Source organism: Penicillium griseofulvum (genome assembly GCF_001561935.1).
Source record: "Penicillium griseofulvum strain PG3 chromosome Unknown contig_84, whole genome shotgun sequence".
Taxonomy (NCBI): Eukaryota; Fungi; Ascomycota; class Eurotiomycetes; order Eurotiales; family Aspergillaceae; genus Penicillium; species Penicillium griseofulvum.
The window spans coordinates 1,831,701-1,849,738 of record NW_024467475.1 but is presented as its reverse complement, the minus strand read 5'-3'; the positions used below and the strand labels follow the sequence as shown (position 1 = coordinate 1,849,738).

The 18,038-nt window shown below is 48.1% G+C and overlaps 6 protein-coding genes across 6 annotated transcripts; all 6 read left to right on the top strand.

Moving 5' to 3' along the window:
* Nucleotides 1-264: 264 nt before the first annotated feature.
* On the top strand, nucleotides 265-3,863 carry PGRI_052190 (ankyrin repeat domain-containing protein; the record flags this gene model as incomplete). The annotated part of the gene is made up of 2 exons (XM_040792932.1): nucleotides 265-1,838; nucleotides 1,892-3,863. 2 exons carry the CDS (start codon nucleotides 265-267, stop codon nucleotides 3,861-3,863), a joined length of 3,546 nt encoding a protein of 1,181 aa, XP_040644899.1.
* A 1,880-nt stretch (nucleotides 3,864-5,743) lies between these two features.
* On the top strand, nucleotides 5,744-6,700 carry PGRI_052180 (NmrA-like family protein; the record flags this gene model as incomplete). The annotated part of the gene is made up of 1 exon (XM_040792931.1): nucleotides 5,744-6,700. The coding sequence occupies one exon, from the start codon at nucleotides 5,744-5,746 to the stop codon at nucleotides 6,698-6,700; it is 957 nt and encodes a 318-aa protein (XP_040644898.1).
* A 1,269-nt stretch (nucleotides 6,701-7,969) lies between these two features.
* PGRI_052170 (cytochrome P450) lies at nucleotides 7,970-9,246 on the top strand (the record flags this gene model as incomplete). Its single annotated transcript, XM_040792930.1, has 4 exons — nucleotides 7,970-8,021; nucleotides 8,084-8,418; nucleotides 8,472-9,006; nucleotides 9,062-9,246. The coding sequence occupies 4 exons, from the start codon at nucleotides 7,970-7,972 to the stop codon at nucleotides 9,244-9,246; spliced, it is 1,107 nt and encodes a 368-aa protein (XP_040644897.1).
* Nucleotides 9,247-10,274: 1,028 nt separating this feature from the next.
* On the top strand, nucleotides 10,275-13,259 carry PGRI_052160 (karyopherin beta; the record flags this gene model as incomplete). The annotated part of the gene is made up of 7 exons (XM_040792929.1): nucleotides 10,275-10,373; nucleotides 10,465-11,271; nucleotides 11,337-11,962; nucleotides 12,016-12,565; nucleotides 12,622-12,859; nucleotides 12,916-13,024; nucleotides 13,079-13,259. The coding sequence occupies 7 exons, from the start codon at nucleotides 10,275-10,277 to the stop codon at nucleotides 13,257-13,259; spliced, it is 2,610 nt and encodes an 869-aa protein (XP_040644896.1).
* A 1,376-nt stretch (nucleotides 13,260-14,635) lies between these two features.
* Nucleotides 14,636-15,367, top strand: PGRI_052150 (40S ribosomal protein uS8; the record flags this gene model as incomplete). Its single annotated transcript, XM_040792928.1, has 3 exons — nucleotides 14,636-14,768; nucleotides 15,046-15,115; nucleotides 15,178-15,367. 3 exons carry the CDS (start codon nucleotides 14,636-14,638, stop codon nucleotides 15,365-15,367), a joined length of 393 nt encoding a protein of 130 aa, XP_040644895.1.
* Nucleotides 15,368-15,712: 345 nt separating this feature from the next.
* On the top strand, nucleotides 15,713-16,956 carry PGRI_052140 (uncharacterized protein; the record flags this gene model as incomplete). Its single annotated transcript, XM_040792927.1, has 4 exons — nucleotides 15,713-15,748; nucleotides 15,801-16,129; nucleotides 16,240-16,815; nucleotides 16,869-16,956. 4 exons carry the CDS (start codon nucleotides 15,713-15,715, stop codon nucleotides 16,954-16,956), a joined length of 1,029 nt encoding a protein of 342 aa, XP_040644894.1.
* Between the last annotated feature and the right edge of the window lie 1,082 nt (nucleotides 16,957-18,038).

The following is an 18,038-nucleotide window of genomic DNA, read 5'->3' as shown; positions in this document are numbered from 1 at the left end:
ATATCAAGACCTATAGGCGAGTTCAATTGCTACCGCCTACCTTTCCACCATGTATGCATTTGAAACAAATACAATAATTACGACTAGCGTGAATATGCGCGAGACACTTCTCGCCCGCTGCCTTAACAGGGCAGTGTGGCTAACACAGCCACTCCCCTCCTCACTTGGGGCATTCCTTTGTTCAATTGAACTTGGCCTTGTCTATTATCTATAATTCACAGAGGCAATTCCAGGTCTCCTTAAACCGGATGCATAGAACCCCCAATGTCTTCTGCAATCTCACATCATTCAAATAAAATACGGGCGCCGGACCCCACATTATCTCTCAAGCAAGCCTTGGTGCAATTCGAGGACATCCTGACAGACGACCAAAAGCAACAGTATCAGACAAGTACTACGAAGCCAGATGCCGCGAGCGTCATCGCATTCGTCGCAGAGATCGATTCCAACAAAAATAGCACGGCAAGAAGATGTGTAGCGCCAAGATTGCACACCTTTCTACAGGCGACACAACAGTTTAGTAGCATTGTGGATACATTTGTCAGTTCCAATCCTCAAATCGCTGCTCTAGTATGGGGAGGCATCAAGACGGCAATTTTGACAGCAAGCAATATCGCATCGTACTTTGACAAAGTCACGAGTATGATTATGGCGATCGGCAAGTCATGTCCGACATATCAGCAATTCGGTCATCTGTACCCCGGCTGCGTTGGTCTCAAGCGTAGTTTATGTGATTACTATGCCGTCATTATCCAGTTATGCATCAAGATCATTGAGATCTCAAAACGGACGCCTGTTACGCAGATGTTATCCTCAATCTGGAATCCCTTCGAGGCCGAATTCAAACGGTTTTTAGATCAGCTTGATGAAGCTGTGAAGGATATACAGCTGCAGCTGTCATATGCCTCGAAGAAGGCTAACGCGGATGCTAAAGGTCTTCTTGAGCGTGAAAGCCGCGGCAACTCCGCGTTCCGTCGACACACTTTGAGATTCCATAAAGAGTCTAGAAATGAGTACGCTAAGGCGGAACAGTCGCGACTCGACAGTGTGAAAAGACAAGCTGCGGAATTGAAATCTGAAATCAGAGATAGTCTTTCTAGCATCGATTACGATAAGCCTTGGAAACAAGCTTCACGGCAACGTGTTCCCTCTACAGCTGAGTGGCTACAGAAGGAACCACTCTTTCTTCACTGGAAAGACCGTTGGGATACAGACATTCTCTGGTGCTCTGGTACTCTGGGGGTGGGTAAAACGGTGCTTATGTCAAATGTGGTTGCCCATCTACATGCGTCCCGCGAGCCTGGCGATATTATATCTTACTACTTCTGTTCGCCCGACTATGAAGCATCTCTGTCAGCGAGAAACATTTTTGGAAGTCTTGCTCGTCAATTGTTGGACACAGAGATCGAGGCTGCGGAAAACCATAGTCTACAACGCTTATATGAGGATAGCCGGGATCTCAATACGGCTGAGACTATTCAGTTCTTATTAACTCACCTCAAAGATGACAAGAAATATTATATCGTCCTCGATGGTCTTGATGAGTGTGACGGTAGCGAGATTCAACAGGTTGCGCAAGGCATAGCGAAACTCTGTAGTACTCGCGTTAAGGGGCTCAAACTCCTTTGCACTGGTCGCCCTGGGCTTGAAAGGCAGTTGTTCAGAAAAATCCAACCTAACTGCAAAATTGCCGTGACTGAGAGAAAAGTTGAGTCTGACATGGACCAATACATTGCGACGACTCTCGGTCGTTGCCTAGATGAGGAACAGTTGAAGCTGGGGGATCCGACACTTATCATGAGCATATCCAACGCACTTCATGATGGATCTAATGGAATGTAAGTCAGGAGGACTTGATCATGAATAACCGCTAATAATTTGATTTGAACAGGTTCCTCTGGACGCGTCTTTTGATAGAAGAGCTATGCGCACAGGGGAGTGACAATGACATCTTAGCGGTATTAAACCATCTGCCACGTGGGCTGTCTGAAATCTTCGATCGAAAGCTACATCGAGTCCGGAGTGGAACAACAGCAAAGGATGCGATTGCAACTCTCCAATTCTGTGGCGTGGTAAAACGATCTTTGACAGTCATGGAGTACCAGGAAGCCTTGAGTCTGAGCCCGGGACAAACTTCTCTTGACAGCCAGAAATTTCCCAATGACATGAACAAGGTCATGCGTAATTGCTGTGGCTTAGTCTCCGTGGATGAAGAGGACAGCACCGTGCACTATGTCCATCATAGTGTGAAACAACACCTTTTCAGCATCAAGCATTCGTTATCAGACGAATTCGATATCAAGAATCTCGATCAGCATCTCGGCTTACTTTGTATGACCTATCTCGACTTCACTACTTTCAGACGACAGGTAGCCAAGGTCACCGAGGGCTCGAACACTCCAATAACCCCTATTCAACTTGGAATCACCCCGATATACCGTTCACGAAATGATACCAGTCGAATGGCCATGAAGTTACTTTCCCATCGTCAGCACTTGCGGCATCTCAGCGCCCGAGAGTTAGAAAGAAAATCTCGAAAATTGTTCAAGGATCTAGAGCCTTCACGTCTCGATAAGGACCTCCAGAATCGGGACTTCCAGTTTCTCGACTACGCGCGCTCTTGTTGGGTCCACCATGTGACAGACCTGAGCCCTGCGGATACTCAGATGTGGAAATTCTTTAGCCGTTGTGTAGACGGCGATATTATTCTTGCACACAGACCATGGAAGTCAACGGATCAGACTGACGACGAAAGAAACGATATACCAAGAGCGATACAGTGGCTTTTGACGCATGGTCATTTCACGTTGTTTTTATACTACGCGCAGAACGAGTCGGACATTTTGACTGAAAAGGTCAAACTTGACATCCTTAAAAACGCCAGAATTCAAGATCGCGGTCGCTTCACTAAGTTGATCATTCAACAAATCGGCAATTCTCTCGAAATAAGAAAATACGCATTGTTCAATGCTGTGAGAGAAGGAGACGCTGCTTCAGTCGATGATTTACTCCGAGAGGGGATGGATGTGATTGCTCGGGTAGATAACCGAACAGCGCTTCAAGGAGCGGCAGAAGGAGGCCACCTCGAGGTAGTTGAACGACTATTGGCTGCGAATGTCGAGGTCAATACTCCCGTTGAAGGGAAAGAACAAACGGCCCTCCAAGCAGCAGCAGGCGGTGGTCATCTCGCAGTGGTCGAGCGACTATTGGAGGCAAACGCTAAGGTTAATATTCCCGATAACGGGGAAGGACACACAGCACTCCAAGCCGCAGCAGGTGGGGGCCATCTCGAGGTGGTTGAGCGACTATTGAAAGCAAAAGCTAAGGTCAATTCTATAACTTCGATGGAAGGGCGCACAGCAATCCAAGCAGCAGCAGGCGGGGGTCATCTCGATGTGGTTGAACGACTATTGATGGCAGATGCTAAGGTTAATACTCCGATTAACAGGGAAGGACGCACTGCACTCCAAGCAGCAGCAGGAGGAGGTCACCTGGAGGTTGTTGAGCGACTGCTAGAAGCAGAAGCCAATGTCAATGCTGCTGCTAGTGGCTTGACGGGACGAACAGCACTTCAAGCGGCAGCAGAGGGAGGTCACATTGAAGTGGTGGAGAAACTGCTAGAAGCAAAAGCTGATGTCAATGCTGCTGCTTCTGCTGATGGATATACAGCACTTGAGGCAGCAGCAGCTGGAGGTCACCTCGAAGTGGTTGAGAGACTGCTGGAAGCTAAAGCCGAGGTCAATCCTCCTACTTCTGGCGGTAGATATGCGCTTCGACTAGCAGTAAAGGGAGGTCACACCGAGGTTGCAGAGAGACTAAGACAGGCTGGGGCAGTGTTAGAGATTATCTACGAGATGGAGTAGATATTTGGGAAAAGTCATTGAGATGTGTGAAGAGAAGAGGAAAGCTACGAGCGACTAGAAAAACGACCATGCGCCTCTGTCAAGTCTGGTCTGTCTGTCCCCTTTTCAGTCACCTTTTGCCTGAACAACGTCGTTCCAGATTGATTTGGATTTTTGACGTTCCAAGATTGGTTCGCTTGAGTATCAGATGCACCGCGAAATAAAAGGCTTGAAGATGCCTCTCTATCCAAAGCTCAAATCATTAAATTCTATAATACAAAAACTTCTAATACCTCTGCAAAATTAGATATCCATCTCTCCTCGCAGGTATCATCTAAGGAAACAAGCTTGTCTCCGTTGGAAAGAGCCGTCCATTCATCTCGGCTAACAGCATTCCACAAAGAGCAGTTGCTCGGCAGTGGGAACTGAAGCTCACCTGCGGTTAGCGAAGACCATACTGAATCAGTACCATCGTGGCTTTCGTCTGTTATACTGCGTGCCTTCCCGCAAACCTTGTACAAGGCTATATTAAATCGTTTGATTTCCTCAATGCAAACCCAAATGAACGATTCCAGATCCGTTTTTTCATATTTAGCAAGAATGTTCGGATAATAGAACATCCCTAGCCTTCGACAACTCCGAACAAGAGCTTTGAGTAATTCCATATCAGCTGGGGGAAGAGAGATTTTCAAGTCGAAATCGATAACAGCCCGGCTGCTAACAACAAACGAGAAGATGATATGTAATAAGATAGCCTGGTATGTTGCTATTGGCCAGACACAGGTACTGCAAGCTGCAGTTGACTCGGAGGCATCCCATTTTCCCTACCGAGCCTTAGTAAAGCTGGCATATTGTGGGGGAATTAGTAACACGAACCCTTTGATCTCGAATAGCCAAGTCAAGTTTGCCATGTAGCTCCATTGCTGCAGACTGCGCAGACTGTTCCTTGGTAGACCACATGCCTATAACAACCATTGACTGGATCAAGAAGGGCGCTTCACGACGTATGTCGAATGATCCTTCGTGGATGAATGGCCAGGAGGGATGAAAAGTCTCAAAATAAAGACGGATGTACTGCTCCGTCTTCTCTGTATTCTGTGACCGTGGCTGATCATGTTCCACGCTCGATGTGTCATGTGTTGCGGATCTGGGAGATTGGGTTTCCGCCGTACCAGCAGCGTTGTCGAAAGAGCACTGAATCTTACGACGTGTACACTCATCACAGGGCACACCTCCTTCGCATCGTGATTTCCCTGCATGACAGCTCTCACAAGCTCGCTGTGCTCGCTTGAGAGGTTCAATTATTCCATGACGCTGACGGACATGGCGTCGAAGTGTGTCACTGATTTCGAGATTAGGGTGGGTGTTTGTGAGAATGAGTATAAGAAGACATTAGATACCTTCGGCCAAATTCTCGACCGCATTTGGAACATGGAAAGGCCTGTTGAATGTGTTTTCCTTCGTGGCGGTGTAGGTGCTCCTTGCGCCGGTAACTGGCGTTGCAGCCAGGAAAGTGACACTTGAAGGCTTGGGAATTGGATGGAGATTGGAGATCTAATTGGTTTCTTAGGCTTGCCATAAGGTCGAGAACTGGATGTGAAGCATGACGTGTTAATATCCCGAAGGGTCCCGACGGCTATTGGCTGATTAGGTATCCCGCGCGGCATCCCACCGGTCTCCCACCGGTATCCCACATCCGGCCTCCTGCAATCATCCATTTTATTACATTTCCAATTGCGTCTTCTTTAGTAATTTAATCTTACATACGGAGTAGTTAATATATTATAAATTGCCCTAGCCATGGGTATAAGTTCACTGCATGTACCTCGTTGACAATACACATCTCATCTCATCTGAATATCTTTCTTGTCTAACAATTTGACTACCTTTCTCGATTCACCATGACTCCCGCCATTCTCATCGTCGGTGCCACTGGCAACACTGGCCAGGCTGTCGTTGAAAACCTACCGAAGTTGCTCCAATCAAGCAACACTTTGTCTGAGCACCGCATCATTGCTCTTACTCGTTCCTTGAAGAGTCCAGTGGCCCAAAAGCTTGCCAAACTGCCTGGAGTTGAAGTGATAGAGCAAAACTGGGTTGAAATCACCCCTGACTGGCTCCGTGAACATCAAGTAACCAGGGCATTCGTTGCATCACACAATGACCCAAATCAATTCGCCGAAGAGTCTACATTTTACATTGCTGCCTTAAACGCCGGAGTCAAATACGTTGTCCGAATCTCAACCACTGCCGCGAACGTCCGTCCAGATTGTCCCGCTTACTATCCACGTACACATTGGGCAATCGAGGCTCTCCTGAGCTCGCCCGAATTCAGCAACCTACAGTGGACTTCACTCCAGCCCAACCTCTTTACATCTTTCGCCCTTTCGAGTGCTGTGGAATTCATCAAAGAGTACCGCAACACTGGAGTACAGGGAACTCTTAGATTAATGGCATCGGAAGATGCGCCTGTCGGTTTGATCGATGCTTCCGAGGTTGGAGTCTTTGCGGCTCGTCTCTTGTCCCAGGATGATGTCGCTGTGCACAACAAGGCCAAATACGTTCTCAATGGACCAGAGGATATTACCGGGAAGCAGATTGTGGAATTGGTTGAGCAGCATATTGGTGTGCAGGTGCAGGATGTTACCTATAAGGACATGTCATTCCTTGACGTGCTTTACGAGCTCAATTTTGCGCCAACTCGTCAATCAAGGAATGTGATCTTTTCTGTCAAGCATGCACAGGAGACATCATGGGAAGGAAAATGCACAGCCTCAACTACGAGCAAAGCAGTATTGGACCTTGCTCCACCCAAGATTACAGCTGCTGAGTCTTTGAAGGGTCTTCTTGGGGAATAAAGGACACGTTAACAGTACGTGGGTGATTTAATGGTGTCGAATTTTTGTTTCTTCTTTTATCTTAGACCAATTAGAAGTCTCTGTTACTCCTTTGTAATATTTCTTCAGATAATATTATGACTTCTTTTTCGAAAAGTGCTAATCCCAATGCAATCTACTCTCTCCACAGCGGGGAATTCCACGCTAATGAACCGTCCGTTTGATACCCGGAGGTAAAACAATGTCTAGCCATTATGGGGACAATTCGCAGTAATCGAGCAAAGTATCGATATTGGGGAGAAGTATTTTGAAAAATAGCTAGAAAGAGGGATATACACGTAGGGTATTTATCGGAGGGTTGAACGAGAGTCCAAAGGAAGGACGTAAGACCGAGACATGAAAAGCGCTAGGGAATAGCTGCATAAATACTCCACTTGGTTGTAATATGGCTCCTTTGAACTGCCATTCAGCGATATCTTCGTGGGGCCTGATCTTTGGGGGCGAAATATCTTCGGCCCTGCGGCAGCCTCTCCATCCAGCACCAATCCATACTGCTATCATTATTTGAACCTATAGAACACAGAGCCGGCATGGTGCGGTCTGGAGGGAGTCTGTGTTGTCTTTCTCCTCTCATGCCCCGTCCTCCCTATTATCACTGTTCTCCATGGAGAGACTCGATCGAGCATTGAGCACAGATTTTCTCAGTCTCGGGCTTTCTGCGGCGGGTCTTGGATTACTATCTCATGTTTCAATTTTCCGCACTTTGCCCGTAGAGGAATATCTCTATGGACTTCTTAGTCTGTATCCTGTGACACTGTTGTTGATCACGCTCGCATATATCTCTGTCACAAACTTTACGCTGCCGCAAGTACTCTTGCGTGTGGGCTGGATTGTCCTCGCATTTAATGGGGGCCTTACGTCCAGTATTGGAGTTTACCGATTATTCTTCCACCGTCTTCATCGTTTTCCAGGCCCTGTGCTTTCTAAATTGTCCCGCTTTTACGATGCCTACCTTGCTGGCAGAAAGGTTCAATATAATGTGGAAGTTGAGAAGCTGCACAGCACCTACGGGGATTTTATTCGAACTGGTCAGTCTGACATGATAGTGGGTGCATAAAACTAGGCTGATTTGAAAACTTGCTTTATTTAGGACCGCGAGAAATCTGTATTGTTCGCAAATCTGCAGTACCGTTGATATTCGGTCCCCAGTCCAAGTGCTTGAAGTCAACATATTATGCTCAAGTGTCGACGGAGTCCAAATTTTGTTCGGTCCATCACACGCGCGATATAATGGATCATCGGAAGCGCCGCAAGGCATGGGATCGTAGCTTCAGCATCAAAGGTGGGTAGGGCTGTTTTGGTCTTAAGTCCTTTCTTTTGGTAACAATATTAACTAATCACTAGCTCTTGCGACTTATGAGCCACGTGTTAAGGGCAAGGTAGACCAGCTTGCTTCTTATATTAAAAGCAGCCTAGGTCAGCTTATCGATGCTAGTGCATGGTCCATGTTTCTCGGTTTTGATATCATGGGAAATGTTGGGTTTGGAAAAGAGTTTAACAACCTGGCCACAGGCATGGAGCATCCGGCGATCAGAGGCGTTCATGACCATATGGCTATTCTCGGGATACTGGGTCATGTTCCTTGGCTTTTGAACCTTGCCAGCCGTATCCCAGGAGCGGCGTCTGGATATTCTAGTTTCTTTCGGTGGTGTGGAGATGAAATTGAGCAAAAGCAAAAGGTACGCAAGTTCGACTTTGCACATATAACCACGATACTTATAAATAAGTACAGAATTGGGATATGAACAAGAGCCCACAGGATATTGTCTCGTGGCTGTTGAAGGCCTATGTCGAGAAGGACATTTCTGCGGCTCCGACTGAGGCTGCCCTTCATGAGGATTCAAGAGTGGTTATAGTTGCTGGCAGCGAGACTACAGCTACCACTTCGGCATCTGCGCTCTACTATCTGGCAAAGAATCCCGCCATACTGTCAAAGCTGCAGTGCCATCTGGATGAAGCCATGCCAGGAAGGTCAAAAGATTGGTCATACGAGAAGGTTAAGTCTGTCACTTATCTCGACGATATTATCCACGAAACACTTCACCTGCGACCTGCTATAATGACGGGTGGCTACCGGGTTACCCCAATCGAGGGAATCCAGGTTGATGAGGAGTATATTCCCGGGGATGTTAATGTTTTCGTTCCAGTGCAATTGATTCAGACGGATGAAAGATACTACACCGATGCCAAACAATTTGTACCAGAGCGATGGACCGAGAGCAAAGAAATGTGCTCCGAGGGCGCTCCTTTCTTTCCATTTGTACTTGGTAAACTACTGGCCGACATAAGATTCACAGTTGAACCTCTAACACATTTCTCTAGGACCCTATGCTTGCCCCGGGAAGAACTTGGCGATGATGAGTCTTCGCATTTCGCTTTCTACTTTGGCACAGTTATTCCACATTCAATTCGGTCCTGACGAAACTGGGGAAGCATTTGAAACAGAGACACGGGATACTTTCACTACCACGCTTGCTCCATTACAAATCCAATTCCAGCCGCGCTGATATAGAGATTGAGCTACGCCCGTGATATATATTACCCGGCCGAGTTACCTATCACGATGTGTAGGCCTAAGATACAGCTGTCTTTTTTACTGTTTTGGTGGTAGGGTTTGCTTTTTGATATATCGAGAAGGCCATGTTTACAGGAAGTTGTACAAGCTACATGTCTCTTCATCAATTTCAATAGCGAAGTCTTGCACACGAACTCAACCACGAGTGAGATTAGCCCAGCAGATGCCTTGGATAATCCATGAATAATTAGAAGACTCATACAAACTAATGAAACTACTCACGCAAAACTATGGAGCATAAACTAGAATCCTTTCTTGCGTAGCTGTGAGCCTATACAGTTGAGAGTCGAGACCCCTACACGGAGTAGTTGGAAATATGATGGAGACTCCACAGACTCAACATTTGACCTCAGGAAATAGTCCCAGCTGCGAAATTCGACAATTGAGCTTGCCAAAATACTAGAATCTCCTCAGATCCACACTTTTTTAAAGCGAAAGTGAACAAAGTCTTCGCTCCTTGGCCGAGCAAGGGTGATATAAGGCCTGAGGCATAAATATCACGTGTGACTGACTAACCCCCCGCAGTTGGGCCAATCAGAAGGCAACCCCCGTAGAACCTCAACTCATTGTGGTCTTTCTTGCTTCGAATCTTTGTTTTAGTCTCTTCACATATCTCGCACTTCTACAGCTATTCTCATCTTGTTCAAATCACTCAATTATTTTTGTGTTGAAATCTGGGCGTGCACTCAAGGCACCTTTTCCTCTCTGTGCCTCTTGTCGCGGAAAGACCTAGTGCATGCCGCCTCGTCATATCCACAAAAACACCCGTCCCTTCTTCCCACTCTTCCACAGGAAATCCTCTTTCCACCACTGCTTCTATCGTGGTGATCTCCGAGTGTCGAACCCTTTGATTGATCCGGGTCTAGAGGGGTTTTAAATTCTTTTTTCTAATCTTTTATCCACCTCTTTTTTCCTTCTTTTTTCTCTCCCACCCCACATCCTTCCATTTCTTTGCACATCATGGACGCCCGTCAGGTGTTGCAGAGTACCCTCGCGCCAGATGCGGCCGAGCGTAGCAATGCTGAACAGCAACTCGCTCACGCCGCTGAGGTTGACTTCGTATGTGTCTTCTTTTACCCCCCTCGTGCTGCCACGAGTCATGAAATATTTCTCTAGGACTCGAATGCTGATACTTCTGTTACCCCGGTAGGCTGCCTACCTCATCACCCTCGGCCAGGAACTCGCCAACGAGAGCAGCCCCGCTCACATCCGTGTCGCTGCTGGTATCGCTTTGAAGAACGCTTTCACTTTCCGGGATCAAGCCAAGCTGCGCGAGGTGCAGCTCCGATGGGCTCAGAGCATTAACCCCGAGACCAAGAAACAGGTCAAAGAGCTTGCGCTCAAGACCCTGCAGTCACCCGATGCTCGCGCTGGAAATGCCGCCGCCACACTGATTGTTTCGATCGCCGCCATCGAGTTGCCCCGTGGTGAGTGGCCCGAGTTGATGGGAATTCTTGTCCAGAATGTCGCCAGTGGAAACGACGCACTGAAACAGTCATCCCTCACTGCTATCGGTTACATTTGCGAGTCGCAAGATCCCGAACTCCGCACCAGCTTGACTCAACACTCCAATGCTATCCTTACTGCCGTCGTCCAGGGTGCTCGCCGCGAGGAGCCGAACATGGATGTCCGTTACGCTGCTATCGCCGCTCTCAGTGATGCCGTCGATTTCGTGCGAACCAATATGGACAATGAGGGAGAGCGCAACTACATTATGCAGGTCGTCTGCGAGGCCACCCAGGCCGATGAGGTTCGTGTGCAGGCTGCTGCATTCGGCTGCTTGAACCGCATTATGGGATCCTACTACGAGAAGATGCGCTTCTACATGGAGAAGGCTCTGTTTGGCCTGAGCATCATGGGCATGAAGAGCGAGGAGGAGGAAGTCGCCAAGTTGGCTATTGAGTTCTGGTGCACTGTCTGCGAGGAGGAGATTGCTATCGAGGATGACAACGCTGAGGTACGTATCAAGCGCATGAGACGGAGTGAATTTTGACCATATACTGACGTTACTTTTTTTTACAGGCTCAGCAAGAGGGTGTTGAAGCTCGTCCCTTCTTTGGATTTGCTCGCGTCGCTACCCGCGAGGTTGTTCCCGTCTTGCTGCAATCTATGTGCCGCCAGGACGAGGATGCTGGTGATGATGAGTACAACGTGTCCCGCGCTGCCTACCAGGCTATGCAGCTTTACGCCCAGTGTGTGCAGGGTGATGTCATTCAGCCCGTCGTGACTTTTGTCGAGGAGAACATCCGCAACGAGGACTGGCACCGTCGTGATGCCGCCGTTGCTGCTTTCGGCGCTATTATGGAAGGCCCCGAACCCAGTGTTCTGGAGCCCCTGATCAAGCAGGCCTTGTCTGTTTTGCTTGGCATGATGGAGGATAGCTCCGTCTCCGTTCGTGACTCCACTGCCTATGCCCTGGGTCGCGTCTGCGACTGCTGCCCTGAGGTTCTCGACCCCGAGGTCCACCTTCAGCCCCTTATTTCGTGCCTCTTCAACGGCCTCGCCAACTCCCCCAAGATTGCCAGCTCCTGCTGCTGGGCTCTTATGAACGTCGCAGACCGATTCGCTGGTGACGATGGCTCGCAGACCAACCCTCTGTCGAAGCACTTTGAGGACAGTGTGAAGTCCCTGTTGACCGTGACCGAGCGGTATGTTCCCTGCATGATATGCTATTGATTCCTTTGATCTAACACCCGTACAGACAAGACGCCGATAACCAGCTCCGTACCGCTGGATACGAAGTTCTCAACTCCTTTGTTATGAACTCTGCTAATGACAGCCTGCCCATGGTCGCAACTCTCTCAGATGTTATCATCCAGCGTCTTGAGCACACTGTTCCCATGCAGCAGCAGGTCGTTAGCGCTGAGGACCGTATTCTCCTCGAGGAGATGCAGACTAGTTTGATCAGTGTCATTCTGGCCATTGTCCAGCGCTTCGAGGGCGAGATCAAGCCCCAGGCTGACCGTATTATGAGCGTGTTGCTTCAGGTCTTGACTACCCTTGGTGCTAAGTCGAGCGTGCCGGATGTCATCTTCGCCACCGTTGGTGCTATTGCCGGTGCCCTTGAGGATGATTTCATCAAGTACATGGAGTCGTTCAGCCCATTCTTGTACAACGCTCTGGGCAACCAGGAAGAGCCCGGTCTCTGCTCCATGGCCATTGGCTTGGTCAGTGACATTGCTCGTGCCTTGAACGAGAAGGTCCAGCCTTATTGTGACACCTTCATGAACCTCCTGCTCAAGACTCTCCAGGTGAGATTGTTCCGATCAGATATGATTTGACGTCCAATGCTAATTTCGCAAAACAGACTTCCACCAACCAACTCAAGCCTGCCATTCTTGAGACCTTCGGTGATATCGCCCAGGCCATTGGAACTAACTTCGATACGTACTTGGCGGTCGTTGGCCAGGTTCTCCAGCAAGCCTCCAGCGTGACCACTAGCTCCGACCTCCCATACGACATGGTTGATTACATCGTTTCTCTCCGTGAAGGCATCATGGATGCTTGGGGTGGCATTCTTTTGTCCTACAAGGGCACTCCTTCCAGTACGTTACTATCGACTCTCCACATATAGGATGTCAGCATGCTAATCAGATTACAGTCACCCAACTCCAGCCTTTCATCGAGTCTATCTTCCAGCTTCTTCACATTATCTCCCAGGAGAGCAACCGCAGTGAAGGTCTGATGCGATCTGCTATGGGTGTTATTGGGTATGTCTCGGCTGCTTATAGTTTCGATTATAGCCTATGCTAACTATTTACTAGTGATCTTGCTGATGCGTTCCCCAACGGTGAACTCGCTGCCTACTTCCGCAACGACTGGGTCACCGCTCTCGTGAGAGAGACTCGCACAACCAGACAGTACAGCGAGCGCACAATTGAGACTGCGCGCTGGACCCGTGAGCAGGTCAAGCGCCAGATCAACCTGGGTGCTGGTATGGCGTAAAGTCACCATCTCAACCGATTGATCAGGAGTGCTTGTAGTCCGATTCCGTCACCCAAAGCATAGGCCACTCACATCGGGCCTGTTGGCCTCATTGCCACAAAATCCCAGGGCTGCTTGAGCCCACACCCAATTGGTGCTCCTGATGTGTGCAGGGTGGCTGCCCTGTTCTCGACGTTGTCGAACCAGAGCGCTTGGCTGATATCCTCAAATCCCCCTCCCCTTTATTCCCCAGCACAGGACTCCCTTCCTATCACTACCCTTTGGTCACAAACTCTGTTTCCCAAAACTCTTTGCTGATGCTCAATTCCCTGATGACACATTCGAATGAGCCCCAGTTACCCTTCCCAATTTCTGTATGGCCCTGTCTGAGTTTCCTTTTTCTTCTTGGTACAACCCTTTTCACCTTTCCCAACCCCCCTTCTATTTTGTTTTTAATTAGACAAGCCCCCTCCCTCGCATCATATAGCATTGCGACTCATGTAGCCCAAGAATTCATGTATCCCCTCCCCCTCAACTGTACTCCCATTCATGTATCCCTTTCCCCTCATGTCACCCCTTCCAGAAAAGAGCCATTGTCATGAAAAAGCTGTCCCTGATTTCGTCTCCCTTCTTCGTATGCGCCGATATCTGCCCACACCCATGCTATCACGCTGGAAAACCATGTATAGAACTAACCATCTGAACCTTGCTCTCGGATGGGATTAGTGAATGATGTGCTGATGAGTTAGTAGTAGTAGGAGTAAAGGTGTTTGTATGATTATTGTTGGTATCTCAATTCTGATTTTGTTTGATTTTTTGAGCTCTTGTTATTTAATGCTATGCTTATTGTAGGTACAGCGCTAGAGTTCGAGCTACATTAGTAGATAGGTAAGTTGTATGTTGTACTATGGAGAAAATAGTGATGCCTTCCAAGCCCTGAACCCTGAGGCACCAACATGTCAATTGCTATCATCACGTGTCTATATTGAGATAAGGGCTAATACGCGACTCAACCCTACCCGCGCACCACCCGAAAACCAAACTTTCACCGATCGTCGTTTTCTTCCGCTTCATCCATCGACGACCATCTCTCGAGGTATGTGTTATGCCCTCCCCCAACGACAGCCTCTCAGCTAGTCTGGGGATGCAATCATCTTGTCTAGATTGCTTCCATATGTGAATTATAGATAATTCTCAGGAATCGCGATCCAGGAAGCCAAGATGATACGCATCTCCCAACTCGGCACGGGCTGAAGAACTCCTTGCAATGCAAAAAAGGGGCACTCTTTGCGCTCGAAGACTAGTGGTGGCTGACTTGTACCGTCTCGTCGAACAGATACCTCATAATCTTTACTTTTAAACGTTACGATTTGAGAATCTCGAACTAAACCGCCAAAATGGTCAAGACCTCCGTCCTCAACGATGCGCTTAACGCCATGAACAACGCCGAGAAGGCTGGCAAGCGCCAGGTCCTCATCCGTCCTTCCTCCAAGGTCATCGTCAAGTTCCTTGCTGTCATGCAGAAGCACGGTACGTGAATTTTGAAATTTCTTTTCGTCTTTTCATTTCCTTTCTCTTGCATTTTCTTCTCTATTTGCATTTTACCACTTCATGTCTTGAGAATATTTGTCCCACCCATTCGGGCTGATAACTAGGCGGCCGGTCTCAATCACCTACGACGTCTGCCTTTTAAGTGTCCGATATATCAATTTGCGAAGATCTTACACGTTTCCAAAGCGCTATCATAGCATTTTCTGTATTTGACGACTTTTAAATCTTCACAACATACTGACTCTTTCTTTCTTAGGTTACATTGGCGAGTTCGAGGAGGTCGATGACCACCGCTCCGGCAAGATCGTTATCCAGCTTAACGGCCGGTACGTATTCATAACTACAACCACTAGTTTCAGTGGAACACGAAGCTAACTCATATCTACAGTCTCAACAAGTGTGGTGTCATCAACCCCCGCTACCCCGTCCAGCTCCGTGACCTCGAGAAGTGGGCTACCCAGCTCCTTCCTTCCCGTCAGTTCGGTTACGTTGTCCTGACCACCTCCGCCGGTATCATGGACCACGAGGAGGCTCGCCGCAAGCACGTTGCTGGCAAGCTCCTCGGTTTCTTCTACTAGATGGAATCGTTCTAAAAAAGAATTGAGAAAAGTTCTTGCTTTGACTGGTTACGCATGGCGTTGGTGTTACTGGGCTGGACCCTGGAATGTAATCTGGACTTTGTAGCTGTGAACAAAATACCCACTGTTCCGCACTTTTGACGGTTTGCAGAGTACATGGTTCGCTCGTATGTCAATGCTAGATGATTCTGGTCTGCAATGTTTTAACCCTCTCCTTTTTTCTGCTTCCTATCGTAGACATTAGACCGAGGCAGATATTCACCGCTTTCGGATGCACATGTATTTTGCCATTCCCCCGCAACAATGGCATGGCAGGTACATAGTTGAACAACCCATTCGTACACCATGCCTTTGGACACGATATATTTGACTCGCCATGGGGTATGTACTCTAGCCAGTCGTTGTTGTGAATCCATAGACCTAACTATTGCAGCACCGCCTCAGCTGGACCATTGACTTTCGCACCGGTACATATAGAGCTCAATTCCCCACGCCAACAGGAAACCCAGCAGACCCTGCCCTGACCTCGCACGGTGTTCATCAGTCGCATGAGCTGGCCGAACACATTTCAGCCCCCGAATTCCACCCGAAGCCATTCCGTGTCTACTCGAGCCCCTTCTATCGCTGCCTTCAAACAATCCAGCCGTCTGTCGAAGAGCTGAAGAGACTATCAGCTGAATCCGGGGAAGGTCTGAAAGATGGCCAGATTGGATCAATTGATCGGCATGCGGAACTGGATGTACGAATTGAGAACGGGTTAGGGTAAGTGGTTATACGCTCCGTTTATACTCATACTCCATTCCATTTACCCGATCAACAAACAAAGGCACTTTACAAACACTTTATTGCCATATATATTGACTGGAATCTAGAGAATGGTTCGGCGCAACGGACTTCTTCGACCATCCAGCCCATCCAACACCCGACATAATGTCCACCCACTTCCCAACTATCCTCTCAGATAGCCAAACCTACAAACCCCTCCTCGTCCCCTCAAGACGCGGCGAGACAATCAAGCAGCTCCACAACCGCATAGCAACAGCACTGGAAGGTATAATTGCCGACATCGACGCAGAAATCTCCGCCCTAGAAGCAGATCTACCACCAGACCAAAGAACCAGCAAGTCTGTCCTGATCTGCGCGCATGCCGCGCCGCTCATCGCCATGGGACGGGCTCTGACAGGGCACATGCCGGATGATAGCTCTGAAGAGGACTTTAATGTTTTTACAGCTGGGCTGAGTACGTTTAAGAGGAGGTCTGTTTCTGCTAGTTATGGACAGAGCGATGTCCAGGAAGAAAATGCAGAGAAGCCGCTTGCTGAGGGTACGACGATGCTTCGTGCGTCGGCTCTGCCGCAGTGGAGGAACGGACGTGGTGTTGGGGGTGGATGGAATTGTGTTGCGAATGGGGATTGTAGCTTCTTGAGTGGTGGTGCTGAGCGTGGATGGTGAGTTTATTCCTTTCTTTTTCGGAGAGTGAAGATACTGATACGGACTGCAGGCACTTTGATGGCGAAGAAGCCTTTAATACGGGTCCTATGGCTGCGCCTTCTGAGACACCTGCGAATGTTGGTGTCACGAAGTTGTGAGCTGATGAGTTGAGCAATCATACTGGGGCAAGGACTTGGTATGGATAGACCGGGGACACGGGTCTTTCTGAGGTCGTCAATTACTGGTACTTCGACACAAGACTGTAAACGATTTGAGCTATCATATGTTAAGTTGTCATCGTTGATCACTGCAATGCCCAGCTGGTGACTCGCAGAGTGCCTCTTGATCTCAACGAGCTTTTGCTAGCGGTATACGATGAATGTACATAGAGTAAACATAGAACATGGACATATCTCGTGAAACAGCCTAGAAGTATTTATGACATAGTAGCATCTAACTCGAAAAGTATGCGCAACCAAATTGACAAAAGCTCATTCTTTTAATCACAAAGGATTGATTTTGTGGAGTGGTTATGCGTATCATTTTGATCCAAGCTGAGTTCAATTGTAGAAACAAGATTCAACATGCTGCTAATCAAAGGTTATACTTAGAAAAGTCGTCTGCACAAAGCCTTCTCTGCATTTCTTTTGCCATCACCTTAGAAAATGGCACATCTAAACAGAATGAGCTCGGTGGACTTTGCAGAAGATGGTGTTCTCTTCTCGCTCATACCGCTGTCGAGGCTTGTTATCGTTGGATGAATTGTCCTTTCCGTCGGATGACTTGTCCTGGTCCTTGTCCTTGTTGTTTCCTTTCCTCTGATTGTTCTGGAACTTGTTCCTTTTGTCAGAGTTGGGATTGGGATTCGAGGAATTGGAGTCTTTATTAGACGAGAAAGTGGCATTTGCAGGAGCTGTGGAAGTTCCAGGAGCAATCCTCGAAGCTTCTTATGTCGAGGCGAACTCATAATAGACGTTTGTCATAAACCGGGAGTCATTGAGATCAGGTTTCAATGCCTGAATGAACACCTGGCAGCGGGGATTGCTGTGAATGACACGAGTGAAGAAATTGTTATAGACGGATCAACTGTCGTATAAAAATGGTACATCTAAACACAATGATATCTGAGATGACCACTAAAGAGACCACTGAAAAAAATATAGGAAAGTCATCGCAAGGCCTTATGTGGCCGACTATTCTGGTAAAGATATGAATATGAAAGCAGATGTACCTTCCGGTA